Source organism: Fusarium pseudograminearum, chromosome 1 (genome assembly GCF_000303195.2).
Source record: "Fusarium pseudograminearum CS3096 chromosome 1, whole genome shotgun sequence".
NCBI classification, from domain to species: Eukaryota; Fungi; Ascomycota; class Sordariomycetes; order Hypocreales; family Nectriaceae; genus Fusarium; species Fusarium pseudograminearum.
Genome location: NC_031951.1, coordinates 639,035 through 665,225, shown reverse-complemented (window position 1 = coordinate 665,225; position 26,191 = coordinate 639,035). Strand labels below are relative to the sequence as shown.

The following is a 26,191-nucleotide window of genomic DNA, read 5'->3' as shown; positions in this document are numbered from 1 at the left end:
TGGCAAGGTAGAGGTCAAAATAACTGCAAGGATGTTTAGGCAGAAATTGTTGTTGGTCTGATTTGCACCTGCAGAAGCGTGGTCAGGTGTGATTTATGTTCAAATGTGCATAAGGAAAGTGGGTGCGAGGAACGAGACTACATGGCAAGTTATTTCGTCGTTGACTTATTTTAATGATGCTATGGCAATGATGGCGATGATAACCGTTTGTCTGAATACTAAACAAAATGCATTGAACTGCCTATAGAAAACGAACGATTTGTTGCACGAACACTAAAAAATATCGCAAACATATTACCCATCCATTATGATGTTGCCTCCCCCCCTTGTGCCGAGCAGAAAAGTTGACCTCTTAAGTTTTAGGACACAAAGGTAAGTAGTCTCAGAAGCCTAGTCTAAGCAGCATAAGGTGACTATTTCTTGAAAAACTTGTTGTTTGGAGACTTGGGCATCGGTTTTGGCTTCGAGGCCCTGACCTTCTCATACCGTCCTTCATACAATGCGAGATCATCTCCATCCTCATCACGAGGGGGCCACGTAGTCACACGGTGATCACCATCGTCATCCGCAAATCGTTTCAAAAACTGACGACCTTCACGGTTCAGAGGTCCCATGCGCGCACGGTCAAGGTCGTGTGTGCTACCCTCGGGATGATAGATAACTCCCGCAACCCCGCAGTTGTGACCAGTTTGTTTCTCCACTGCAACAACACCTCGAAGGGGGCCCGAGTCATTGAGCTCGTTGAGCTGCACTCGAGCCCTGTCGTTGTGATGAGGTGGCTCTTTCTCTAGCTTCTGAACACTCTTAAGCGGCGCAGGTTTTTTATCCAGATTGATTCGGCTGTTGATGGGAATTTCGAAGAAAGGTACTTCGTCGGCGGGGCGGTTCCTGCGCTCGAAAGGTTCGAAGTTTTGGCGTGGATTGCCATTGGCGTCCTTTTCATCGTTCTTGTATTGATGAGGGTATTTGTATTTGGTTTTGTCGTTGGGGTCAATGACGCGCTCTCGGACTTGTTGCTCGACCACTTTTGCTGGTATATTACCGCGAGGAGTGAAGTATTGCTGGAGTCATAATTAGCATGTGTATAGACAGATGGTAGATGTGGCTAGACTAGACTAGATAGTGGGTAGAAGAAAAGCTGGCCTCCTAGAAAAGTTCTAGACTACAAAAATAAGTAGTCTAAGAAGCCTAATCTAAGTAGCATAAGGTGGGTGACCTAATAATTTCGTCTCTTATGCTTGCAGCGGGCACTGTTTGTAATACCCTAAGGCCAGGAAGAAGGAATAAGCCATACCATTTTGTTGTAGTCATCATCTGAGCTACGTCTGGGCTCTTCACGGCGACCAAATAGTCTGTTCATGATGACAAAGGAGTAACGACGAAGATGTAGATATAGATGTAGGATGTTCAGGAAGAACTGGGAGTATATGAGAAAGAATGTTAAAGGCACAAAGAGAACTAATGAGTAGAAGCAAATCGACCAGCGATGGATAGCTTTGTAGGGATGGCAGAGGATGGTAGTGAGGATTGTGGCTTTTTCCCAAGTTCAACGACAAGTCAAGTTTATATAACAATATTAATTCCAATTTTAAAAACTGTTGGCCTAGAGTCTTAACCATTCGCGCCGGATGGCAGTCTGAAGCATTGAAGAACCAACATACATAACCGAACTCAACCTGAGGCATTCGCTTGGAGTTTTCATGTTGTTGGTCGTCGATATTTTATTCATAGAACCATATACGCGCCTGTAACGTTGGTGTTTTCGCGACCTGTACGATATGAGAGGATATGATCATGTCATGGTGTTGGTTGATCATGGAATGTTGTTTCGTTGTGCCCAATCATCTCACTCCTTGAAGCCGGGGTCGAGCATTGGCAGTTGGTGATATGAATGAGGCTGGGCGGCAAACACCAGAACCGGGGGATCAGACCATGAGATATATCATTAATTCCCCGACGGAAATAGCTCAGATAAAAATCACCTGTTCGAGGGTTCATGCATGTCCTGTTTCAGTCGAACATTAACGCGCGTCTGTAAATCCGATGATCTCATTGGGCAAGACTAAGGCGCAGCACAATCTCGGCGGCAAGCCAAAATATGCCGCGCCAATGTTCTAAATCAGCCTGACGAGGCCTCCTCATACAAGTTATATCAATGATAAGAACCTATCCGACCTTGATTTCTCTCACCATCTCATATCATATTATCCTTGAATATTTGTCTATTCAACGTCGAAATCACGTACTCTTTCAATCTTCATTACCCTCTACACAAGACATGGCCAATCAAAACATGGTTGACCAAGACAGCAAACAAGAAAGTCAACAATGGCTAACTTATCTTGAAACCTGTATCGAGGAACAACAAGATGAGTTAGATGCAGATTCCGAAGCTGCTTATTACGAAGCTGTCCGTGATATGCTGCTGAACCAAGGCGACTCAGACGAAGCTATCTCACAAGCCATCGAGCGGTGCTATAATCATTACATGACTAGCATTGATGCCGAAAACGCTCGTTGGCAGGAAGACGATGTCGAAGTAAAGAGACATTTCGAGTACGACATCTTTGGCATTCTGAATAGCGTCACAAACATCGTTTTCGAAACAGTCAGAGAGTTGCCTTATCCAGACCCCAAAAACGAGACTCTTGCTCAATTCCTTATTGGGATGGCACACAACATTCCTCCTGGATGCAGAAAAAAGGTATTTTACGTTTATCGTATCTGAATTGCAATGATTACTAAATGGTATAGGATGCCGATACTGCTTCTGACTTCGATGGTATACAAACTGGTGCTCGCGATCCATGGGATGCATCTTCATGTAAGAGATTGATATCAAGCCCCTTAGTCCTAGCCCAAGTCTTACTGATATTTACCACAGTGGAAGGAATGTCTCTGGACCTCGAGAAGCCCGGTCTTGAAAAAGTGGCACACGCCTCTTTGAACACGACAGCCCTCATCGCCAGGCTCTTCCAAGCAGATCTACTTGGCACTTCTGGTCCTCGCTGGGTAGTGCATGACCTGAAATCAGCTTTTGAGATGGAACACGAGGGTGACATCACAAAACACATCCTCAAACAAGCGCAGGTTCTTGCCGCCGCGAACTATGTTCTCATCGCTGGTGATGCCTTTGCCAAAGTTATTGCGCTTACGAAGATGGCCCGCATCTATAAGATAGATGTAGAGAAGTGGAAGAGCTGGACCTCCAAGTTCAAAGAGATGGCGGATGCTGTTGGTGAAGATGCCAGATGGAATCTCAAGGAGCGACTTCAGAAGGCGCACGATAAGATGGTTGAGATGCAAAAGGTACTATAGAAGGCTATATGTTTTTTTCTTAATGCGCGCGTCTAGATATTGCAATAACTGTTATTTTAATTGATTGGCAAATGGTGCAAATGCACTGCTTCGCTTCATTAATGGCGTATGAAAAGACTGTCTACCCGTGGGTCAGAGTTGATTAACAAGGCCGACCCACCTTCGGAACAAAGCGCTGACTCAATTTCTCACAGTTGATCGAGATCTGCCGTCGGAGTGACGCCTCGTGTATGTTTTTCAACGAATAACAAAGCACCCATACAGAGGAGAGAGAGGGGGTCGTCACGTTAGTCCCGACCGGTGGGTACATCCTGTTTCTAAGCAGGGGCCCCAAGTGGTTCCAACCATTTAAACTCAGCCAATGCCGCTACAAAGTTTAACCTATAACGTTATCGTCTGAAAGGTATATATTTTTCAAAACTTCTCCTTCCTCTGAGCTGACGTACCTTTACCAATTCCATTCTCAGAAATCACCAGTGAATCTGGACATTATGACATATACTTCAATCACCATTATTGTCTGCCCGTACCATGTCGGCGCTTATGACCATCGCGTCGGGGGCGGTCCTCTTCGCATCCTCTCCCACGGCATCGAGCGGGATTTAAGCAAACTAGCCCCCGTCTCATTTATCAATATCGGCCCTGTCGATGAGTTCGAAGGTGAAATCGGCAAGACCTTTGAGATCATTCGCCGTGTCTCCAACGCCGTCGCTACAGCCGTCAAGAACAACTCATTCCCTCTTGTTCTATCCGGGAACTGTTATGGAAGCACTGGAACCTTGGCTGGACTCAACCAACATAGCTCTGGAGGTTCTCGGCCTGGAGCCCTGTGGCTAGATGCTCACGATGATCTCGACAACCCCTCGATTCACGAGAATGGTTATCTGGATGCTATGTCTGCCTCGATGATGACTGGTTCGAGCTGGCATACGTTGATGAAGAGCGTTCCTGGCCACGAGCCCCTAGATGTTAAGAAGGTCATATGGTGCGGACTGCGAGATTGTTCTGAGCTGCAAATCAAGGGGATCAAGGAGGCAGGAGTCGATGTAGTTTGGGGCAAGGCCGATGAAAAGGTTGATTTTACTGCTGGTCTTGCTGCTGTCCTTGATCGACGAGATGATATCAAGGATGCCCATATCCATCTCGATTTGGATGTCCTCGACCAGTCGCTGGGCCGTGTCAATGATTTCCCTTCCTTCGGTGGCTTCTTCCCCGAGGACGTGACAGGCTTGATGCAGATGATCCCTCAAAAGGTGAACCCAACCTCGCTTGTTGTCTGCTCCTTCGATCCCCGCTTAGAAGGTGGCGATACAGTTGCCAAACTGGCTTGTCAGGCAATTCTCCAATTGATCGGCGCATTGAAGGAGCGCGGTACACTTGTTGCAAAGAGTGGATAAATCTCTTGTTAGAGTAGTAACATCTATAGTAACAGAGCTCTTACAATCAAATGTCATGAGGGATGTGCAATATATGCACTAATAATTTTCGTTCTCACACTACTACGCTTTGCGGTATTGGCTCTAGATCTACCCCACTTACTGTGGGGGGGCGCTTAGCTAATTACGTGGCTGACCTTATCTGACAAACAGAATTGAACATTTCCCCTGAAATATAGAAAATCTACATTTAGTACTGCAAGTGTCTACCTGACCACCCTCACTCTCTACTTTCACACGACTATCAAATATATCTACCAAGTAAACAGACAGACATTCGAAAATATTATCGATGGTTTACTGTGGAAGACCAAGCCGGGGATGTGGAAATTGCAGGTAAGTTGCTGTATTCTAGACACTTTCAAATGTCCACGGTGTTCTGACAGAAGATATCTAGAAAGTTACATAAAAAGGTACGATGAATGCTTGAGCTCTGAGCCATACGAATGGCACTAAAAGGTCACAGTGCGATGAAGGACGGCCGGCATGTTCACGTTGTGTCAAGTCAGGCAAGACCTGTGATGGTTATCGAAATCAATCGCAGTTCGTATTCCGAGACGAAACAACTAAAACGAGAGCAAAACATCATCAGAAAAAGGTCGAAAGTCATTCTCAGCCAGGTCAGATCGTTTCTGCTTTGACTACACTTGGACGATTCTCAACATCATATTCCGATATGGCCGTGACTATCCCGCGCGCATTGCGCACCTCCAAAGAGGACGTTGCGATAAGCAATTTCTACAATAGCACAGTCGACAATCTACCAAACGAAGATCCTACGCGCCATCTTCATCAGCAACTCCCCTCTCTTTACTTCCAAAGCCAGCAAGGCTCTGTCTTGCGTTTAGCAGTAGAGGCAATATCGTATGCGTCTGCCGTAAACATCATACCACAAGCGGTCCAGCTGTCTGGCAAATCTTATACCAAGGCCCTAAGTGCCCTCCGAGCGGCTATTCAGGACCCCAACCTACCTTTCTCTGACGAAACGCTATACGCTGTACTACTTTTATGTGGTTACGAGGTTAGTATGCTGAAGCACAGTTGAACTTACCAACATATTGAGAAAGGAATGCTGACGGATATCAAGACCAAGATGGGAGAACCAAGTCTAAGATCAGCCTGGGGGTCTCATGTAGACGGAGCTGCCGCTCTTATAAAAGCTCGTGGCACTAGTAGCTCAGAATCTCGGCTTTTTCGTGACATGTTTTCCTTTGTCCGCAAAAGCGTGGTACGAATCTTCGACATCGTTTCTTGAATAGACCCTGATAACATTCGCAGGTTCTGGGTCAAATGCAGACTTTACAGCCGGTTGATGAGACTTTCTCCAAACTCACCCTGTCCTCTTATGAAGATCCAGAAGATCGCCTGGTTTCACTAGTAGCTAGAGTGCCACAGCTGCAATACTCATGTTACCAGCTGGACGCATCGAAAGATGTTAGTACGACTGAAACCGAGCGTTTAATATCCGATGCCACCGAACTGGATTCAGAGCTATCCATCTGGGCAAGCCGCCTATCAACTCAATGGTCTTATTCCACAGCGGTAAACATAAACAATACTGGCAGAACATATTATACTCCACAAGCCATTCACAGATATACAGATCGCTATATCGCTCGTGTCTGGAATTTGTACCGAGTATCGAGGATCATTATTCAATCCATTCTACTCCGTACTATCACTCGCCTGTCAGCTTCAAGAGAAGATCCATCGAACATGGGTCAAAGAAATCGAATCGAGAGAGTGATTATGGAGCTGGTTGACGACATATGCTCTAGCGTTCTGTATCTTCTGGGGCAAGACTTAACAAATATAAGCCTTGCTTCCCATAGTGACGGAAGACAAGTTCACGACCGAAACACTTCAAGCTTTGACGAAAGGAGTAACATGGGTATAAGGATTAGAGGATTCTCACTGATATGGCCCTTAAGCGTCGCCTGTAGCGCCTTGCCTGTTCCTGCCGCACAGAGGGACTGGATGCAAAGGCACCTGCAGTTACTTACAAACCATAGTGAGCCTCTTACTAGTACGATCCTCTCAGGCAGGCCTAATGAGTTCCGCTTCGACTGTGTCTAAAGCTTTTGGACTTGCGAGAAGTAGGTAATATTTAGCGAAAGGCTTTTTCGGGTTGTCAATAGTGATAAAATACAAAAATGGATATAATCCTGGAGCCTGTTAAGACCTGTATCTTAACAGATAGAACGGAATAAAAGAAAAGTGATTGCTCAATTACCACCCCACACGGGTATATCTAGAGGTCGGCAGCCCGAACGAAGCTCTCCTCGGCGAGCAACTTCTCCATGGCCTCCGTCTTCAATCCGACAACAACTTCCAGGCTCTCATCCTTCAGTCTGGGCAGTATTGTAATCACTCCATCTGAACCTTCACCTGGAACCCTAAACGCATCCAACATCCCCATCGCGCCCCAGGTATTGCCATAGACTTCAAGGTCAGTCCAGGATGACTCAACAGTATCGGGGCCAAGGAAGGCATTGAAAGCGAGTTTGTAATCCGTGGGATTGGTCCGAGAGTCCAAGAGCCCAATAGTTGCAGACACACGACTGGGATTAGTAAACGCCGCCAACGACCTTCGGATGGTTGCCGCAACTCGCGGGAGACTAGTACCCGATATGATAGCCGATACCGGAAGCTTGTCAGTCACACAAGGCATTGATGCATTTCCGAGATAGGATGGTGGTAACGGAGGGCTGATACGGTTACGAACGTTAACGGCGACACACAGTGCCGACACGTCCGCGTCGCCAGGAGGGTTGGTGAAAACGCCAGACTTTACCCGGGCCAAAGTCATATGGTGCCAGATAAAAGCAAGCAAGGCGTCGTGGGTAGAGAATGCCTCTGCAGCTTCTTTGAGATTCTTGAGTGATTCCGACGAGAAATGGAAAAGACGAGACGAGAGGGGGGGCATCACAAACGCAGGCATTGCCTGGTTGCTCTGCGGAGGAGTAGGCATGAGCATGTAACCACAAGAGTCGCCGGACTCGGTGTCAAGATGGCCTTTCATAAGAGAAGAACGATCGTTCGACTGGTCATCGAATGGTGCAAACGACTTGGTGCCATCGCTGACAGCAGCAGTGTTGTGAGCCCAAGTGCTGACGATGGCATCCAAAGCAGAGGCGTCGCAAGCCGAGTGGTGAACACCCACTGCTAGTAGGAGCCCACCTTCCACAAAGTTCGCCTGGGCCACAAATACAGGTTGCTCAGGGCCTTGTGGCATAGCGTCTATAGGACCAAGCTGTGCCGTGGAAAGAGCAGAGAGCGGGAAGTTTTGTTCTTTCAGCTCTGTATACGAGGGTACGATTCCAGTGAGATCTTTATAGCTAAAAAGTGCGTCAGTAAGTGGGACTCGTAGGCACAATGGAGGACATACGGAAACGATATAGGGCCCGGCGATTCGAGAATCTGGATCCTTCCATCATCAGGATCACGACCTTCCTCTGGACCCTGTATGGTACAAGCGACACGGTCAGTAACTACAAGTATAGCGACTTTCAGTATGAGGACTTACGATTGTGCCAGTGATCCATGGAATAGACACAACAGTGTGTGCTAGTCCTTGCTTAAGCTTGTCGTACCTGAGAATATGTTAACCTTTGACCTTTCCATTCATTCACGAGCTATCGTATGAGGCTGTACTAACACTTGCAACTTGTCGGACCCTGGTAGTAAAGGGAAGCAAAGGATCCAGCGTGCTCCATAGAGCCTGGGTAGGTTCATATCCAAAGGTGTGAGCTTCTGATGAGCTGAGGGTTGGTGCAATCCATAATCTTCCAGCCTGACGAGATTGTCCCCAAGCCGGGAGGCCTGAGGTTGTTCGGTATTGCCGGATGGATTCATGGTTGGTACAGAGGATCAGTAAAGAATGCGTAAACAGCAGTAAACACAGGCAGGAGCGTGGTTTAAATAGGACGATTTTTACTATTTCCCCGTATTCGGGGTCTTGAATCTAAGTTATCCCTGTAATGGTATCATCTGTGATGGTGACATGTCATTGGCTATCTCAACGCATGCCATATTAGGTTAGTCTATCTTGGTGTTTTCGGGGCATTCGGAATTGGTTGACCGGGATAAATCTCCAACTGGGTCTTAACACTAATTGAACAGATTGCAGTAGCCTCTGAATGATTATCAGTAAGGTTTCATAAGATGCTTCGGAGTTACTGATTGTACTATCGTTGCATTTACACTCCTAGCATAGCGATCTAATCTAAAGACACCGGATAAACAACAGGGATGTCAAAGATGATGAACCTCCTCCAACTCAACGATTTATTCAATGCTAATGGCAACCTTGCCAAAATGCTTCTGATCCGCCATGTACTGATAGGCTCTGTAGTGCATCGGTTAGTAAATAGAGTCTTGCAGCAGCGAAGTAACATACTCTTTCAGATCTTCGAGCTTGAAGACGCGCTGGTCGAGGACGGGCTTTATGTTGGAAGCCTCAATGACCCGGATCTATGTATGTTAGTAATCGTAGAGCCAATCCGGTTCGATAATACGTACCATTGCTTCAAATTGATCTCGGCTCCCGACAACAATTCCCCTCACAATTGCCATGCCGGACAAGATCTGGGGAAAGCTCGGTCCAGTCTCTTCCTCTCCACCGATCCAGCCAACGATGGTGATAATGCCACCAATGGCTATGGCTTTCAGACTCTCTGTGACTGTCGTCGCACCTCCAACCTCGATGACATGGTCGACACCAGCGCCTCCCGTGAGTCTCTTGGCTTCTTCGCCCCAGTTCTTCATCTCTTTATAATTGATGACATGATCTGCTCCAAGTTTCTTCAACATCTCTGCCTTAGCCGCAGAAGAAGTCGTAGCAATAACTCGAGCTCCTGCCGCCTTTGCAAATTGCAGACCAGAGATGCTCACACCTCCGGTACCCTGTGTCAGAACCCAGTCGCCAGGAAGGACTGCCTTGAGCCCGTATAGGGCATTCCACGCCGTCAGGGCACTGCAGGACAGTGTTCCAGCCTCGAGATAGCTGAGGTTTTTCGGCATATCGACCAGTCCATTCTCGTTGAAAATGCCGTGCTGTCGCAGAGTGCCATCAATGCTGCCACCTAACCCACTACCCAAGACTCTCGGGGTCAATGGTCCACCGAAGTGTGCTTGATTGAACAATGTCACCACATTGGAGCCTTTCTCGAAGCGGGTGACCTTGGAGCCTACCGCCACGACTTCTCCAGCTCCGTCGGAGCCTGGAATGATATCTGGCTTCACAGGAAAAGGATAAGTACCCTGAGATGGTTAGTGAATGACAACTGAGATGTATAGAGAAATGTCAGTAGTCACCAGAGCAATCATGATGTCGCGGAAGTTAAGAGACGCGGCATGGAACTTGACTAAAACTTCATAATCGGAGAGCTCGGGGAGAACACGCTCCTTGTCAAACTTGAGGTTTTCAAGGCTGCCCTTGCCCTCAACCGTCCAGGATTTGGTGGTTATTGGTGTAGACATGATGGTGATGTTGAATTGGTGTTGAATCTGGAATCTGGCTGAAAGAATAGTGAAGAGATTGGACTGACTTGATGGTTGGAAGAATAGTCAATACTTGGACGGATGATTTGAACCCTTATATAGGTAAGATGGCAATTCGTCTCCGGCCTTCTTTCGACTATTACCATATTTGTCATACTGTCTTCAATTTGTTGTCAATTGCTTTGCCAAGTTACGTGTAAAGCAACTCGAAGTTCCTTACGGTTAGTGGTGTAACTGAGGGTGTCACGCACAGATTGTGGATCACTGGCCGTATCAATACGGACTTGACGCTAGACCGCATCCTTGACTCGAGCTACTACCAATGTGGTGTCAGTAGGAGCGGCACTTGCATTTACGGCAATGGTAATCTCAATCGGGAGACTGATTCAGTAATTGAACCGAGCCAAAACGAGGGATGAGGCGTCTGCTCTCACTTGTACATCTTATACCCTACGCCGTCAATGGTTATTCTGTTAACAGACAAGCAGCTGCTCTATGACATGACGGTTCTTATTAGGGAGGTTAGTTCTTAATTGACCTGGCGACCTAATATAGATCCTCTAGTAAATAATTTTAGGAAACATAAAAAAGACCTACGCTTCAGTTTAAAACTAAAAATAAATAAAATACCTTATGCTGTTACGAGTAGCTGCGGCAAGCCCCATGATAGTAAAGATTCTGACCCAAAGATCACATTAGCTGGCCATTCCATAGCCTCTTTCCATTCTTCTCCGAGATCCTGCTTGATATATCTCAATAAACTGCTTGGCCAGTCTCTCAGGCACCAGTGCTCCTTATAGAAGCTCATTAAAACAGTAAAGTGAGCCAGAATGACGAGTGCCACGGGATGTCGCGCAGAACATAAATCTAAAAAGGCCTGATATACCTCGAGTCCCCAACCCCAAATTACCTTGCCCGGTTCAGGGTCTCCGACGTTGTCCGAGAGCATTGCAATGCGGCGAAACAATACTTTGACGGCGTGAAGGCATGCTGTGTTTTGCTCCCCTACACACGAACGATCTATCTGTTCCCGGAGAGATGCAAGCTGTGGATATCTTACTTCAAGGTCCTGTTGAGTATTGTGATTATTGGCAACGAATTTTGTGAAAAGCCACGATTTTGAGACGACTATTGGGGCGAAGTTTTGCTGTACAAACATCAAGGTACACCGGCTAGATTGGAGTGCCTTTAATAGCTCCTCAACAGGGTCGAACGTTGCCAGAGAGCGGACTTTAGGAGGGCGAAAGATAGGTTCCGCTACCGCATACATTGAAGTAAAAGCGGTAAATCCCAGCAGGGCTTGTTGATGCGTCTGATTCTGGGACTCGAAGTGAGGCCTGGCTCGGGTAATTGCGGCCTGCTGGTGTGCAACAGCGCGAGTGTACCACTTGGACTGGGACGGGTCTTCACTGTAGAGCTGAAGGGCTGTAAGACCCAGGATACTATTCAGCAAATAATGGTGAGAGAAGCCTAGACGGACAAGGTCGTATTGGATCTGCTTCGTGGTCTCGGACAAGTCCCCCGTGATTGGATGCCGGTGCCAGTGCTCCAGCAGCTCCAGGTCAGCTAGACTATCCTCGTTGAGGGGCGTCTGGGTCAGGGTAGGGGACGAGAAGCTACACAAGATGTTGGATCGCTCGCACTGGAAGCATTGAGGATGGACCTCGTTACACTACAAAATTCAGCTCCAAGATTTCCCTCAACATAACGAGTAGCAGGAACAGCACAATGAGAGCGGTCACCGTACCTTAGCGTGTCTCTCCTTGCATTGAATACAGCCTTCCCGAGACTTCCTGTGTACTTTGCGCCTTCTGATCATATTTGTCATGGGTCGGCCTGATGGAATAAGCGGAGTGTCGCGCGGAGTACCGTATAGATACGGCGACGCGTTTAATATATGATTAGTCTAAAGCTAGCGTGCTGAGCGGCTGGATTGCTTACTGTGCAAGGGAGGACGTGTCTAGCGTGTCTAATCTGATACATACATTGAATGATTAGCAATCAAGAAGTTAAACGCACGTCCGGCTGTGCAGGTACTAGCCCCCGGTCATGTCTCCAGTAAATTGAGTTGCTACCCTGCTACAGTAATTGTAGCTGGGGTCATGATTAATAACATAACCGATCGCAAGGGAGCCTCATCAATGAAGTTTATAGTGATTAGTAAATCGTCAGAGTATAAATAATCGGCAATGAAGTAATTATATCTCTGCAACTTTGCAATATTATTTTGTATCTTTTCAATACTGCGCTCAATTTCAGACTCGATAAAAATCATGTCTCAAAAGGCTCTTTTACTACATGAGATAGGGAAGCCGTTGACCGCGGGAACACGCCCTATCCCACAACCTGGCATAAATCAGTTACTGGTCAAGGTCCTTGTCGCTGGCTGTATGTTCTGCAAACAGTTCTGATGTGGTTAATGAGAGAACCGTAACTAATTGACTTGTAGTAAATCCTCATGACCAGAGAAGTCGCGATGCTGGCCTCTTTGTCACTAGCATGCCATATGTTATTGCTAGTGACTTGGTTGGAGAAGTCGTAACTGTCGGGCCTGGAGAGTATTCTGGCAGTTTCACTCCTGGGGAACATGTTTTTGGCCACACCTTTGCCGAGGGCGGATCCAACAATGACTTCAATGGAGCGCAACAATACGCTCTTGTCGATGCGAGGTATGTAGGCAAGGTGGCCAGCAGCGGGCTGAACGACGATGAGGCATCTACAATCCCTGTCATAGTGTTGGCTGGATTTATTGCACTTTTCTCAAGCTCCGGTCATGGCTTGCCCGCACCTTTCTCGCCCGAAGCAAAGTCTTTCGACTTTGACAGCACGACCCTTCTTGTTATTGGAGGGGGCTCAAACACCGGCCGAGCCGTAGTTGAGCTCGCCAAGTTGGCTGGCATAGGTCGGATTATCGCAGTCGCCGGCCATCGCAACAAAGGAACCCTTGAATCTCTTGGGGCAACCAACGTTATCGACCGAAAAGCCCCCGATGTGTTACACCAGATCCGTGCTATCACGGGGGATGAGTTGATATATGCGATCGACACAGTCAATCCAGGCGTGGAACAAGATCTTGGAATCGCGGCCTTGTCAAACACAAAGAAGGGCACCTTGATCACTCTTCGTCGACCCGAAGGAGAATTCGACACTGCTCGGATAGGTTCCAAGTCTGCGGGTTATGAACGCCGCCTTGTACTTGGTGTATCTCCATTCCACCCAGAAGTGACGATAGGATTCTGGAAAGAAGTCCCTCGATGGCTGAAGGAAAAGAAACTTCATCCCAGTAGCTTTGAGGTTATTGAGGGGTTGGATGTGGATGCTGTAAATAAGGCGTTGGACGAGTATCGAGATGGCAGGGGGGTAAAGATTAATATCCACCCTTGAACATCAGCAGTAATATTATACCTTATACATGCCACATCATTGCTATGTTCATCACGCGGAGGCTACATAGTCACACGCGAAGGATCAGCAGCGTCATTGTCGAATCGACGAAGCTGAAAATTTGGATCACGCCCAGGAGTCTGTTAGCCCAGGTTCAAGACCATGAGATAGGAGGGTCGTAGATTGAGGACGCGATATGCATGTTGGTAGTTTTCCGAAACCAACGTACCTAAAATGGTGAACCTGAGACAAGCAGAAACACAGAGATAGGTGATGACCGGGATGATGAACCTATCAGTTATCCTGTGTAACGTTGACGGGCGCCAATGTGTTTGATCAGATTGTTCTCCATGGTGCTGGTCCTATCAATGCCATTTTCAACTCATAATACAATGCATTAATTGTGATATCAGGTTATTTATGATATGATGTGTAGGTCAGTGGAGAGGCAATGTTACACAGCATGTTAGACATTTGCTTAACGCGCGCGTAGTGATATTGAGATGCTGATTGGGTCAAGAAATGGCGCAGCTGTTGATTACTGCACAGCTCCGCGTCATTTACGATGTGTAAAAAGCCCTGGCAGATCGTCTGCATTATCTCTCGATATTTTTCATCTTCCCATCTTCCCAACTTGCCCAAAGCTCTTTTCTTTACGCAACTTTCCCAAACTACAGCCGTTCATATCACGTTCGAGCTCTGGTCTTACATCAAACACGATCATGTCCAGTACGAATGATGACAAAACAGAAGACCGACCACGTTGGCTCATCAACATTGAGAACAGCATAAAAGAAGAACTCGAAGAGTTCCCTTCGGAGCCACGATGCTATGAAATAGTTCGTGATTTGTTATTGGCTCCGAAAGATAATGAACAGGCAGTCCCGGATGCTGTGGACAGATTCTATCAGCTGTGCGCTGATGGAGCCGAGACTGAGCAAAGAGAGCCGCCTGAGTTTGGAGCTGCGTTCAAACTTAACAGTATTGCGGGCGTCGTGTTTGAAGTTGTACGAGATGTGTTTTATACAACTCTTGAGCATGATAGGCTTACCGAGCTTTTGATTGGCATCAAGAAGGGCGCTGCAGCTGAGTATGATGCAGAGGTACGGAACATGTAACCCTTTCAAATATTGTCATTCATTCTGACATTCATGCTAGAACCCTCGGTTCGTTTATCATGATTGGGGACTAGAAACGATTGCAAACGGGAGCTGGAATGCCAGCCACGGTACGTAACGCACCTTTTAATGACTCTCCTAACTGACCTCTTGTCAGTCGATGCCTCCACCGCGAATCTCGCGACAGATCCAGAACAGGTCTGGACAGAAGCATGGATCAACACATCCGCTCTCATCTCAAAGCTCTACAAAGAAGGCCTTCTAGATACAGAAGGGCTCATATGGCTGACGTGGGACTTTGTGATGGCATTTGAGAAACTGACAAAAGGCGACGTTGCTTCAGATGCAGGTCGCCAAGCTCAAGTTCTAGCTCCAATTAACCACATACTTCTCGCGGGAGAGCCATTTGCAGATGAAGCGAAGGTAGCCGCTGATGGACGAATTTTGGAGCTCAATGCGGCAAAGTGGAAGCTTTGGGCTTCCAAGATAAAGGAGATTGCTGATGCTGTGGATGATGGTGCGAGATGGGATCTCAAGTCGCAGGCTCAGAAGGCATTTGAGAAGATGGTCACACTCTATCCTGAAGCATTCGAGTGATAGGTCATAGAATCGATGCAGAGAAGAAGTCACAGAATTTGCTAATACATACCCAATTGAACCCTCGAATAAAATGCCATGAAGTCGGATTAACTATTGGTCATCTGGCGGTCGCACACTCTATCTACAAGCCAGTGGACGGGATACTGGTTCCAAGATAGGCTTGCTGGCAAGAACCTGTACCAATCGCTCTGTTCCCTTGAGTGAAGATTGTTCGTCATCTTCAGAAACTCCCAGTATTCTGGATAGAATCCACTGGCCTCCCAGTCTATCACACCAGCAACTTTCCATTTCCCCTCTGGGTTCCGTTCAACCATGATATTTGCAGGCCGAAAATCACCGTGCGTGAAGACACATTTGATAGGAGTAAGGGGTATCAAGTTGCGTAAGAGGTTAGTATACAAGGCCGAAGCAGTTTTAGCCCCAGAAAAAATAAAGTCTTGGAAGGCCTTCTCGTCGTATATCGGCTCCGTGTTCATTCGTAGGCTCCGACGTAGATCCGTGCAGCCTTCGCCACCAACTCCACCATATGGAGTGCCAGGCGGGAAAGGGATTGTCCTGAGAAGAGCGAGAACTTGATCAAGATCGTTGCAGAGAGCCCGCTTCTCTTCTTCATCCATCTGAGGCCATGCCTTTTCCAGCTCGACACCTGGGACAAATGAAGTAAAGAGGAGGCTGTAAGAGTTAATCCGAAGCAAACCATGTGCTCTAGGAGCTGGGAAAGCGGGGAGATGCTGTTCAAGGTAACAAAGTGAACGATGCTCTGTGGTGACATCTGCATGATTTATCTTGACAGCAATGGCTTCGCCAATCTTCAAAACTGTGGCATACGGTTGTTGGAAAAGAATATCCCCTCGATGCAGTAACTCAATGATTGCTTCGGTGAGATTTCCTGGGTTGAGAAGTCCTTTGACTTCAGTCGACAGCTCATGAACGACAGTACAAGGATCGGTAGGTGCAAACCTCAAACGCGGGTCGCTGATGTGAAGCGAATAGGTGATTTGTGGAATGGGACCTGGAAGCGTCGGATCATGTTTTCGAACAATAGAACCTAGAGACGTGAACGATTTCAGCTGTTTCGGATATGTTGTTGAAAGTATATCTATCATGCTGGCTTCGGGATCTTTCTTCAATGCGAGGCCAAGCTTGTGATACTGGGCCATGTTCCATAGTGCTGCGGACGAGTTCGGGCCAGTCTTACTAACGCGACTTTTTAATACATCATGTGGCACTTTGTTGCTATTTTCGCTTGACATTTTAATAGATTCCATACCGTTCAGGAATGGTGCATCTCAACGATGCAAGAGTAAAGCTGCACCATCGGCAGCAAGGTGGGAAAACAGTGGCATCTGTTCTGCTGTCACTCACCGCCTGTCAGGTTCGTCAGTTCATGCTGTGGCGTGACGTGGCAGGGGTTACTCTGTTAACAATAAGTCGCTGTAGTTACTCTGTACTCTGGACACAAATGTGACAGGTGTTGCGTTGCAGCTTGTGAAACAAAGTTTATTGATTCGTTCAATTGCCCCAACTATGCGTTTTTGTCTTTCATCTTCACCGCCACGGCTGAAAACTCAGGGAGAATGGACACTCCTTTTTTAAATTAGTTTGAGTTGCTCCCTAATAAAAACCCAAGCTAGGTAGACCCGCTGTTTTAAATCTCCAACTTCAACTTTGACTTCAACTTCTTCCCAACATAAGAAAACAGAACAATCTTCGAAAATGGCCGACGCCAACCCCCAACCCTAGCCAAAAACGATTACTTGCCACGCATGCAGCAAGGTCTGTGTCAACAAGAAGCAACTGAAGAACCATGTTCGGATCAAGCACCGTCGCCCAGCTAAAAACACAACCTTGGCTGCTCAACCTCAGCAGCCAGATAAGGCTAAACAAGCTCCTGTCGCGGGTTTCCATTGTACTCCCTGTCGAAAAACCTTCAAGACCCAGCACGGACTCCAACGTCATACTGGCGATAAGCATGGCCCCGCGACCAACAAGTGCGCCATTTGCAACGAGGGCTTCCGCTTCCGCTCATCTCTAGAGCAACATCAAAGAGAAAAGCATACTACCGAGACAACCCCTCCGGAAGCATGCCAGCCTGATCAGAGTGGTCCAGCCGATGATTCTGATGATTCTTTTGATTCCGCTGCATATGAATCAGAGCCGCTATCTGATGATGGTGAGGCCATGCGCTTGCCGGAACACGGTGAACCAATTACAGGACTTGTCAGATGTGTAGGTAGGGTTCTCGGGTGTCGCGAAAAGTTCAACCTAGCCTCCGAGATGCTATATCATATCGAGCACAGCCAATGTGGCAGGATGTGGAAAGCCAGCATGTCTCCCCAATTAATGGAGGAGATGGGGGAAGAGGGTCGTCGCCTTATTAAGGGGGGGTGGTCATACAGATGCTACAAATGCAAGAACGAAGAGGATAGAAACACAATTATGGAACTTCACTCTCTTTTCGAGCACGCCGAGAGTGGCAAATGCGATTTGAAGGTTCGCACCGGTCCTCTCGTTGACGTTCACAATGCCCTTCTGAAGTATGCACTTGACGAGAAAACCAAAGATGACAGGATTTATAACGCGAAGAAGTGGCCGGGGCCTGAATACGATTACCATGATGGCCTTCACTGGCCGGAGCATGGCGAAACGGTCCACATGAGGATCAAATGTTTGGGCATAGATCTCGGCTGCGATAGAGCGTTCAACAGTGCCTCTCAGATGCTGCGTCACGTTGAGTTCGAAAAGTGCGAGGGTGACATGGAATTTCCCCTGGACGCCGTATTCAACAAGAAAATGGGGGAACAGGGTCTCCGTCTTTTTCGCCATATGGGCGATGGCCGCTACAGGTGCTCCGAGTGCAGGGGAAGACGTAAATTCGAATGCGAAGAGCTTAGCGATCTTTATGCACACGCTGAGAGTGGCACTTGCAAACTAAAGGTTTGCACCGGTCCTCTATCTGACGTGCGCTTTGCGCTTCTGCGGGAGTCTGTCAGAACCACGACAATCATGAAGCAGAATTGTGGTGTGCTGATGGCGCATTTGTTCCTTTCTTACAGAATGGCATCTACACACTCTCTTTAATCGATAACTTATACAGACGGAAGTCTCAGTCCTCGTTGACAAGAACATATCGAAACCTTGGCTTTCCTGCCTGGAGATCCTTCAATGCCTCGTTCGCCTCTCTCATGGGACGTTCCTCAACCCATGGCTTAAGATTCTTATCAGCTGCCAATTGAAGCATGTCCCGCACCTCGTTGGGAGTTGCAACTGAAGTAGATGTGAATCTACCACGGATTGGGAGTAGAGAAAAGATGTTGATCGGGATTGCCTTCTCGGGCGCGCCGACTGAAACCATTGTGCCATCTACTCTCAGAAGACCGAGGTATTCGTTCCATGGCATCTTATTTATGTTAGTAAATGTTGACGAAGTGATCGAGAGGGTGATACTTGCGTTGGATCCATCGGCTGTGTTGATGATCAAGTCAAACCTCCTCTTATTCTTTTCGGCCCAGCCTTCTTCACTTGTAGCAATGTGCTCGTCAGCTCCAAGAGCAAGGGCATCACCCTTCTTATCAGAACCTCTCGAAATAGCCACAACTTCAGCAGCATCAAGAGCTTTGGCAAACATAATACCGAAATGACCCAAGCCACCAATTCCGATAATGGCAACCTTTCGGCCTGTCGCTCCGAAATACTTCAAGGGTGCATACATGGTTGCTCCAGCACACAGCATCGGAGCCGCAAGTTCAGGAGCAAGGCCCTGAGGGATCTTGACGACGAACCTGGATGGGCAGCGATGATATCGTGCGTAACCACCTGTAGACGGAGTTCCACACCAGTGTACACCGCCATAGGTGGGAGTGTTCTTGGAGCAGTAGTTATAAAGACCGTTGGCGCATTCTTCGCATGGGCCGTCGCGTTCAAAACATGCATCGCTTTGAGCGCCTACACCAACTATGTCGCCTTCTTTTATGTGGCCTTCGGCTTTGGAACCGATGCGGGTTGCTACACCCACGATTTCATGCCCGACGACGATGGGATATTCGGTAGATCCCTATACAGTCAGTCTTCTGATTGTTAATATTAGGTGTAGAACTTACCCAGCCATTTTTAGAGATGTGGTCGTCAGTTCCACAAACACCACAATGAGTAATACGGATCTCAATATCTGTATCTTCAAAGGGCTTCATCTCATATTCCTTCCAGATCAAGTCCTGTTCCTTTGTAGACTTTTCAGCGACCCAACCCTCGAATTTTTGTTGTGTAGCCATTGTGGATTATAATCGATGCCTTTGTATCGTGAAATGCTTGAATTGTTCAAATTTTGTGACATTTTCTTGTTGTGCTGCTGCTGTCTTATTATATGTGTTTCTGAACTAGGAAGCTGCCAAAACTCCATGCATACCAATGACGTCGAGTGGCGGCTGGAATTTCCGTTCGAAACTGTGAATACGCCGGAATCAAGCATCTATACCCAAAAAGCCCGAACTTTTGTAAGCTTGATTTCTAAGCTTGTTACTAATTGTAATTGAATCTCATTTCTGATCTGAAACAGAGAGTTCCGAAGGAAATCGGGTTAGAGGAATGAACGCTGGGTAGGTCAACAGCACTGGTGAGAAACTCAAAATGGGTGGTCAAGGTTCAATGCTAGGGTCATGACATGGTAGATGAGGGGTTAAGCTTGATGAGCTGAGTGTCTTGCGTCATAGAAATGAGACATTGATAGATTTGCTCATGCCTTGTAGGGATTTTGGTTTCATGAAATAAAATTCTTCTTCGATATCATCTGCGTTGGCTAATTAGCTACACAGTGACCAGACATTCATCCGTCTTCCTAGTGACTGGGCACGACCTCGTTTAACGTCACTTGTATTAAAGCGCACGACTCTGGTGATGATAACAATAGTAGAGTCATATCCCCGGTAACTTATTGCAAGAAGTAAAGATCAAGCTCACGTACGCTACACTAGCCGATGCAATGGCTGAAGAAGAATGAGTATGGTCAACAAGAGCTGAAGAATCTGGAGTGAACCGACCGGATTGCAAACAACGAGGTAAGCTGAACCCTTTCTGAATATTGGTTGAGATAGTATGTTAGGTAAGTATATCTCACAGACTGTGGGAGGATCTGCGTTTCGAAAAGATGTCAGTTTCTTTTTTAAGTTTATCTATCAGACAATTCACCCACCCATGAGGACTAGAAACTCGAAGAAGATTTCTCATATTGTCTGTGGAACCGAACATTACATTGGTGGTCAATTCACAGCTAACAGTCAGCCTGAAGTGTTAGCTGAACATGTAGCAAACTTCCGTATCAAGTCTAGACCTGTTTTTTACTATGAGACATCTCAATGTGTTACATCTTGTAGGAGATAAATCTAAGGTTCATGGCGAAATTCAGTAAATATGGGAAGCTTAGTACGATTTATTATCTCCCTTAAGCAGAAGGATAGTGAAAATAGTTCATGCAAGTATCAATTCTAAAGGCGGCTATAGCACACAGCTACAGACAAAACATCTAGCCCCTTCCACTAGCTCGACTTTTCTTCTTCGAACGATATCTCCGCGTACGTTCGTTGCTGTAGTCATTGCATTTTCTACACATGGTCCCGATCCTATCCAACCTCGCTGGACACCTTGAACACCTCCCTTCCTGCTTGTGAGTCTCTCTACGCCTAGCTCCAGAACGGGCGGCAATAGCTAGGCATTTTTCACATCTATTCCTGTGTTTGGCAGCTGGATACGAGCAATGGCAACATTTCTTAGGCCGGTCTTCCTGGTTTGACGGCCCAGGCCTTTCTGGCTCCTCGATCGGGTTCAAAAGATCTCTAATTCTCACCTTCGTGAAAGGGTTCAAAAGGTCTTTAATCCTCAGCATTGGCATTGCGAATACTTAGTTGGGTCGAAATGTTAGTTCGGGTAATTCTCGATGTTTCTGTGTTCGTTTGGTCGAAACTAGATTGGATTGTAGGCTGCTCGACGGTTTAGTTAGGTCGAAATATTAGTTGGGGTTGAGTTCTGAAGTGTGTGTCTTCTTGGTTTGGTAAATGGTTTGGTTCAAGGCGGCTCGATCATTCTTTATATAGTGGAAATTATCTTGTCACTATTCACGCCAACACCCAACTTTGAGTAGGAATTACAGCGCGACGGGAATCAATGCCATATTGTTGGCTTGATTAGGGGTATAGAACAAATCGGCTTTGTATGTATTCCGTTACGAAATGTGATTATAGCACCTGTTTATAGGCTACCTGGCTCTACTTCTTCTCCTTCCGCTTTTCCCTAGCTCTTTTGTTCTCTTTATCGTTGCATTTTTTGCACCTAGTTCCGTCTCTGTCCAGTTTCTCTGGACATTGACTACATTTCCCTTCTTCTTTGTATTTTTCTCTTGTGTTCTTGTTGGAACGCTTATTAGAGTCGGCGCATAATTGACAATACGCTTTCCCCTCGACGGCATTACGAGGACATCTCGTGCATTTAACAGGTTTGTCTTCCTGGTTTGACGGTCCTGGCTGGCCTGGTTCATCAGGCTGGTCCGGCTGGTCTGATTGACCTGGTTGCTCCGGCTGCTCCGGATCATCGATGGGGTTCAAGAGGTCGTCGACGCGTAGCATGTTTAGTATGGGCGTGGAAGATTGGGGCTGTATGTTAGTATTAGGTTCTTCTCTTGTACTGTCGATTCGTTTTTCTGTGTTTGATGTTGTATTGGATTCTAGGGCGATCGTGTGTTGCATATATACACAGGATAATGCTGCTCTACTATTCATATCTATGTCCTAGTCACAGCCTGTCACAGCCTTCTCATATCTATCATTAATCACTCTCAAACACAATGCCGTTAAAAACGGTTGACTGTCTGTATCTGTATCTGAGCAAGCGTTCACAAAAGAACTTTATCACAGTGCATAGGAACACGCGAATCAGGATAGGAAAATGAAGTCGAAGAGAATGACAATCTATGTTCATGAGCCGAAACTATCACGCGTCGCAGCGATCAATACGATGGCTGGATGTAATATTGTTATTTAACCGGAGTCTCCGGAGAGCTGCTCAGCTACCTCACACTTTACTATCGTGGATTGGTGGGATAAGCTGAGAATTGCAGTCTGTTTCAAGCCTCCTAAGCTTGAGCACCTCAGAGCTTCCACAAACGCGAGAGCCAATGGCAGATTTGGAATCACGCAGATATAAAAAGCAGCACAGCAAATGGAGTAGAGAGTAACCTGAATAAGTGATGCTAAAATTATTCAATTCCAGACTTGATACATGCATAGACATATACTAAAGGCGTTTCACAACATCTGACACCGACCAATACTCATCAGCAGTGCTATGCAGGCTACTACGTAGCAAACAACGCATAGTGCATCGAATGTGTCGAGATTTAGAACCATTGTGCGTTAGCAAAACTCTCAAGACCAGCCAGAGCCAGATACGAGCCCCACGTCTTCTAGCGGGGAGATTGTCGCTGGTGTTATCTTATGGGCCACAAACTCACACAGTGAGTGAGACGACTAGGCTGAGTGAGATTGACGCGAAGGGGCTCCTCTTTATCAGGACATCATAGATATTGAGGGGCAAACTGCTAGTAGCGGTGATTTCCACCGTGTCTGTCAACAACATTCATTCCGGGCTGACTGTTCCTCGCGTCTTGATACGGACTGTGGGAACGATCAACAGCTTCTCGTTGTATGAGTCCAAGTTTGTCTGTTTGAACAGCCTCAAAATGTTTCCAATATTAGAAACATGAATGAAAAGTCTCCGTTACTATAAGGACATTTCCAAGCTCTTTGTTCAATAGGGAGGGAGATTTAGGATGGATATTGATGACTCCGATGGCTTGTTGTGAATGCTTAGCCCAGTGAGCTGAATCTTAGCTCCAGTTATACGAATTGCGAAGAATGCCTCCATCTTGAGATGATGGGGAGAAAATGGGTATAAATATGAGGAGCATCCAAGGGATAGAACGAGAGTCCTCATAACATCACTCGAGCAGATCAATCCCAATACCTCAAAGACACACATCCATCATCTCTTCAAGTCTTGATCAAAATGCACTTCTCCTCTATCCTCCCCATCTTCGCAGTCATCGCCGGTCTCACCAGCGCAAACCCCACCCCAGATGAGCCTGTCCTCGAGACCCGTAATGAAGGCGGCATCGAGTTGATCGTGCTCGACCTCGGCAAGGGCAAGTCCTACACTGGCGTTGGACGCCCTGGAAAATGCTACAACCTTCCCTGGAACATCAAGTCCTTCAATGTTTACTCTGACAACACCAAATCAGTCATCGGTTGCTTTGACTGCAGAGTCTACACTGGATCCAACTGTGGAGGTAGCTTTGTCACTCTTGGAGGTCAGCAGAAGTCGTTCTTGGCCAAGGGGGGAAAGAAGCCGCAGTACAAGAGCTGGAGGTGCAAGTGTAAGGAGGAGTGGTAAATTGGTGGGGGAAGTAAACTGTTGCTAGGTATGGGGGGAAATGATCGATAGTTACACCACACTCCTTAAGAAAAGGGCTTCCGGGGGAAAGAAGGTTAAGACACGGTCATTTGACTCAATATTTGTTATGCTTATACTTCTATTTCATTCACCTATATACTTGATCGTTCAATCTACTTTGTGGTCATTTGTCTATACCTGACTCTCTCGTCTTATTCCACTCCCATGGCCAAGTGACATCGTCTTTGTTATTAATTTCCTCGTAAAGTATCTCAATAGGTATCCGTGTTGATCATAAGCTTATTGAAATGATTGGTGGCGTACTTCTCTTCATCAAAGAGCGCATCATTTGATGACAGCGTGGAGGGCCGGAATGTGGAGAGCCGAACCGCGAGAATGACTGCGTATGAGACTCGGAGATACCCACTGCCTTTCACTAGCAGACCTCTTCACGTGCAGTTAAAACCGAGGATATCCTTTCCGCTGATAAGCTTCGACGCGCGGCTCCATCTTTCTCCGCCGGCGAACGGGTGTTTGTGTCACCTTGACTGGTATCACAACATCAGATGGCACAACGCCATCTTCGGCTGCTCCGAAACTCACACTGTTGCCCAGGAGCAGCACTTTTACCTGTAGCCTAGGTGACCGTTTGACCATCTCTGCGAATAAACTCTGAAATGCCGTGAACCATGAGAAGCCTTCTGCTGGTAGAAGATTGTGGTCTATAACTGCCAGATCAATGACCACGTAGATTTGAGTCCGAGCTCGAAGAAGTGCAGAGCCAAGGAGTTGAAGCCAGTCTTGTTCCACGTTGGCTCTGTGAAATTGCGCACATTGAAGGGACATGGCGCTTTCGGTTGTACCGTCCTGGGATAACTTGAACGCTTGGAGGATGAGATGTTTGAACAAGTCTGTGCTTGAAGCTCGTCCGTCTCCAGACTCATTTTGGGCACCACGCAAAGCCCATATTACAGGTATGTTTTTGGACTGTAGTTGCTTGATGATATTGACACAAAACTTCCTAGAAGCATGGCGTGCACGAAGACCGCCTTTGACAATAGCCACTCTTGACTCTGGTGCGGCTGACCAAGCATGTAACTTGGGTGACTGCCAGAACTCATTCGTTGTCTCATATACCCTGACACGGTCATGCCGTATTTGCACCGAAACGTTGTAGCGAAAAGCTTCTAAGGGATCGCCAAGCTTTCCATCTTGAATATGTGACATGATCTGTGAGAATTGGAGATCTGACAACCGTTGATTTGTGTCTAATAATGCACTTGAGTGTAAAGCGTGAAAAGAGTCAAGCTTGGCGATGATAGTCTGGTTCGTCTGGATGACGGAACTTGACGACGAGGATTGGAAATGATCCAGTTTTGCGACAATGGAGTTTAGTTTGAGACTAATGTCCCGGATCTCCACGCGGGCGCTAGCAGTAGCTAGCTGGTCAATCTCCCGTGAGTTGGCTGTGATGTCTTCAAGAAGGTCCTGATATCTAAGTTCAGGAGGCCGAGTAATGCTGTGTAGAAGATGGCGCAGTGTCCCTTCTTGACACCATTCATGAGCGCGGATGAAGAATCTCACGAGGTTGGCATACAGGTTGCTAACTGCTTGTCGCATGCGATCTGTCGGATAGAGGACCGTAGCAAGCTCGACGCGAGGTAACGAATCCGCAATTTGCGATATTGCTTTTGAGATTAAAGCTATTGTCGCCTCGTGATTCTGAGCAGACTTTGACTCGTCAACAACTTGTACGTAGGTGCTGAACAGACCTGAGACTTACCACCAGTATCAACTTCATAGCTCCCCAGGCAAGGGATACATACTCAGGGTGATGCTGAGCCAAGACGTCCATAATATTGCCATAATGATGAATTTTGCATGTGACTCGTTGAAGCCATTTCTTGGCTTTTGGAAAGCGCTTTTCATCTGAGTATTTGGCAAATGACTCCTGTGCTAGGGCTTGTATATCCTGTATACTGGAGAAACACTGCGAGAAACCGACTTTCTCAGAGTCTTTGGTGAGGTCTGATGCGAATCGGTTCAGTCCTTCCTGAAATGCGTGCTGAGCAGCTGGGAATGCAAAGTTGCTGTGAGCGGTAAGCTAAATGATGGCAGGGTTATCATTGGGTCGTCTTACGAGTATGTACTCTGTTTCGAATGAGTATTGGTAGAATACCAAGTACTTAGATAGTCGGACATGGGATGATCCATCGGTCGAGGTTGAGTACATAGTATTTGTAGATCGGTGAGTTCTATCACTCAAAGGATGATGAAGTTAAGATTAATGCACCGACCCTTGAGTCCAGGTAAGCACAGCCTCGACAGGCTGGCGGCATTATCTATAGCTCGCCCAATTGAGCGGAGTGCGGCTGAGTTATTAAATGCCAGGATCGC

General features: G+C 46.9%; 15 protein-coding genes across 15 annotated transcripts; 6 read left to right on the top strand and 9 right to left on the bottom strand.

Moving 5' to 3' along the window:
- Positions 1-413: 413 nt before the first annotated feature.
- On the bottom strand, positions 414-1,360 carry FPSE_06988 (uncharacterized protein; the record flags this gene model as incomplete). The annotated part of the gene is made up of 2 exons (XM_009260106.1): positions 414-1,061; positions 1,295-1,360. The coding sequence occupies 2 exons, from the start codon at positions 1,358-1,360 to the stop codon at positions 414-416; spliced, it is 714 nt and encodes a 237-aa protein (XP_009258381.1).
- A 2,449-nt stretch (positions 1,361-3,809) lies between these two features.
- On the top strand, positions 3,810-4,715 carry FPSE_06987 (uncharacterized protein; the record flags this gene model as incomplete). Its single annotated transcript, XM_009260105.1, has 1 exon — positions 3,810-4,715. The coding sequence occupies one exon, from the start codon at positions 3,810-3,812 to the stop codon at positions 4,713-4,715; it is 906 nt and encodes a 301-aa protein (XP_009258380.1).
- A 715-nt stretch (positions 4,716-5,430) lies between these two features.
- FPSE_06986 (uncharacterized protein) lies at positions 5,431-6,501 on the top strand (the record flags this gene model as incomplete). Its single annotated transcript, XM_009260104.1, has 4 exons — positions 5,431-5,775; positions 5,842-5,982; positions 6,033-6,296; positions 6,358-6,501. 4 exons carry the CDS (start codon positions 5,431-5,433, stop codon positions 6,499-6,501), a joined length of 894 nt encoding a protein of 297 aa, XP_009258379.1.
- A 504-nt stretch (positions 6,502-7,005) lies between these two features.
- FPSE_06985 (uncharacterized protein) lies at positions 7,006-8,609 on the bottom strand (the record flags this gene model as incomplete). Its single annotated transcript, XM_009260103.1, has 4 exons — positions 7,006-8,092; positions 8,143-8,216; positions 8,281-8,347; positions 8,413-8,609. The coding sequence occupies 4 exons, from the start codon at positions 8,607-8,609 to the stop codon at positions 7,006-7,008; spliced, it is 1,425 nt and encodes a 474-aa protein (XP_009258378.1).
- Positions 8,610-9,041: 432 nt separating this feature from the next.
- Positions 9,042-10,235, bottom strand: FPSE_06984 (uncharacterized protein; the record flags this gene model as incomplete). The annotated part of the gene is made up of 4 exons (XM_009260102.1): positions 9,042-9,102; positions 9,154-9,227; positions 9,276-10,016; positions 10,071-10,235. The coding sequence occupies 4 exons, from the start codon at positions 10,233-10,235 to the stop codon at positions 9,042-9,044; spliced, it is 1,041 nt and encodes a 346-aa protein (XP_009258377.1).
- A 652-nt stretch (positions 10,236-10,887) lies between these two features.
- On the bottom strand, positions 10,888-12,075 carry FPSE_06983 (uncharacterized protein; the record flags this gene model as incomplete). The annotated part of the gene is made up of 2 exons (XM_009260101.1): positions 10,888-11,928; positions 12,004-12,075. The coding sequence occupies 2 exons, from the start codon at positions 12,073-12,075 to the stop codon at positions 10,888-10,890; spliced, it is 1,113 nt and encodes a 370-aa protein (XP_009258376.1).
- Positions 12,076-12,529: 454 nt separating this feature from the next.
- Positions 12,530-13,640, top strand: FPSE_06982 (uncharacterized protein; the record flags this gene model as incomplete). The annotated part of the gene is made up of 2 exons (XM_009260100.1): positions 12,530-12,644; positions 12,706-13,640. The coding sequence occupies 2 exons, from the start codon at positions 12,530-12,532 to the stop codon at positions 13,638-13,640; spliced, it is 1,050 nt and encodes a 349-aa protein (XP_009258375.1).
- Positions 13,641-14,362: 722 nt separating this feature from the next.
- Positions 14,363-15,355, top strand: FPSE_06981 (uncharacterized protein; the record flags this gene model as incomplete). The annotated part of the gene is made up of 3 exons (XM_009260099.1): positions 14,363-14,743; positions 14,799-14,868; positions 14,916-15,355. The coding sequence occupies 3 exons, from the start codon at positions 14,363-14,365 to the stop codon at positions 15,353-15,355; spliced, it is 891 nt and encodes a 296-aa protein (XP_009258374.1).
- An 89-nt stretch (positions 15,356-15,444) lies between these two features.
- On the bottom strand, positions 15,445-16,518 carry FPSE_06980 (uncharacterized protein; the record flags this gene model as incomplete). The annotated part of the gene is made up of 1 exon (XM_009260098.1): positions 15,445-16,518. The coding sequence occupies one exon, from the start codon at positions 16,516-16,518 to the stop codon at positions 15,445-15,447; it is 1,074 nt and encodes a 357-aa protein (XP_009258373.1).
- Positions 16,519-16,653: 135 nt separating this feature from the next.
- On the top strand, positions 16,654-18,231 carry FPSE_06979 (uncharacterized protein; the record flags this gene model as incomplete). The annotated part of the gene is made up of 3 exons (XM_009260097.1): positions 16,654-16,661; positions 17,131-18,110; positions 18,164-18,231. 3 exons carry the CDS (start codon positions 16,654-16,656, stop codon positions 18,229-18,231), a joined length of 1,056 nt encoding a protein of 351 aa, XP_009258372.1.
- A 233-nt stretch (positions 18,232-18,464) lies between these two features.
- FPSE_06978 (uncharacterized protein) lies at positions 18,465-19,629 on the bottom strand (the record flags this gene model as incomplete). The annotated part of the gene is made up of 2 exons (XM_009260096.1): positions 18,465-19,412; positions 19,459-19,629. The coding sequence occupies 2 exons, from the start codon at positions 19,627-19,629 to the stop codon at positions 18,465-18,467; spliced, it is 1,119 nt and encodes a 372-aa protein (XP_009258371.1).
- A 1,203-nt stretch (positions 19,630-20,832) lies between these two features.
- FPSE_06977 (uncharacterized protein) lies at positions 20,833-21,242 on the bottom strand (the record flags this gene model as incomplete). Its single annotated transcript, XM_009260095.1, has 3 exons — positions 20,833-20,838; positions 20,930-21,058; positions 21,198-21,242. 3 exons carry the CDS (start codon positions 21,240-21,242, stop codon positions 20,833-20,835), a joined length of 180 nt encoding a protein of 59 aa, XP_009258370.1.
- Positions 21,243-21,615: 373 nt separating this feature from the next.
- On the bottom strand, positions 21,616-21,972 carry FPSE_06976 (uncharacterized protein; the record flags this gene model as incomplete). Its single annotated transcript, XM_009260094.1, has 1 exon — positions 21,616-21,972. One exon carries the CDS (start codon positions 21,970-21,972, stop codon positions 21,616-21,618), a length of 357 nt encoding a protein of 118 aa, XP_009258369.1.
- A 1,438-nt stretch (positions 21,973-23,410) lies between these two features.
- FPSE_06975 (uncharacterized protein) lies at positions 23,411-23,794 on the top strand (the record flags this gene model as incomplete). The annotated part of the gene is made up of 1 exon (XM_009260093.1): positions 23,411-23,794. One exon carries the CDS (start codon positions 23,411-23,413, stop codon positions 23,792-23,794), a length of 384 nt encoding a protein of 127 aa, XP_009258368.1.
- A 459-nt stretch (positions 23,795-24,253) lies between these two features.
- FPSE_06974 (uncharacterized protein) lies at positions 24,254-26,027 on the bottom strand (the record flags this gene model as incomplete). The annotated part of the gene is made up of 3 exons (XM_009260092.1): positions 24,254-25,556; positions 25,621-25,898; positions 25,935-26,027. 3 exons carry the CDS (start codon positions 26,025-26,027, stop codon positions 24,254-24,256), a joined length of 1,674 nt encoding a protein of 557 aa, XP_009258367.1.
- Positions 26,028-26,191: the final 164 nt, after the last annotated feature.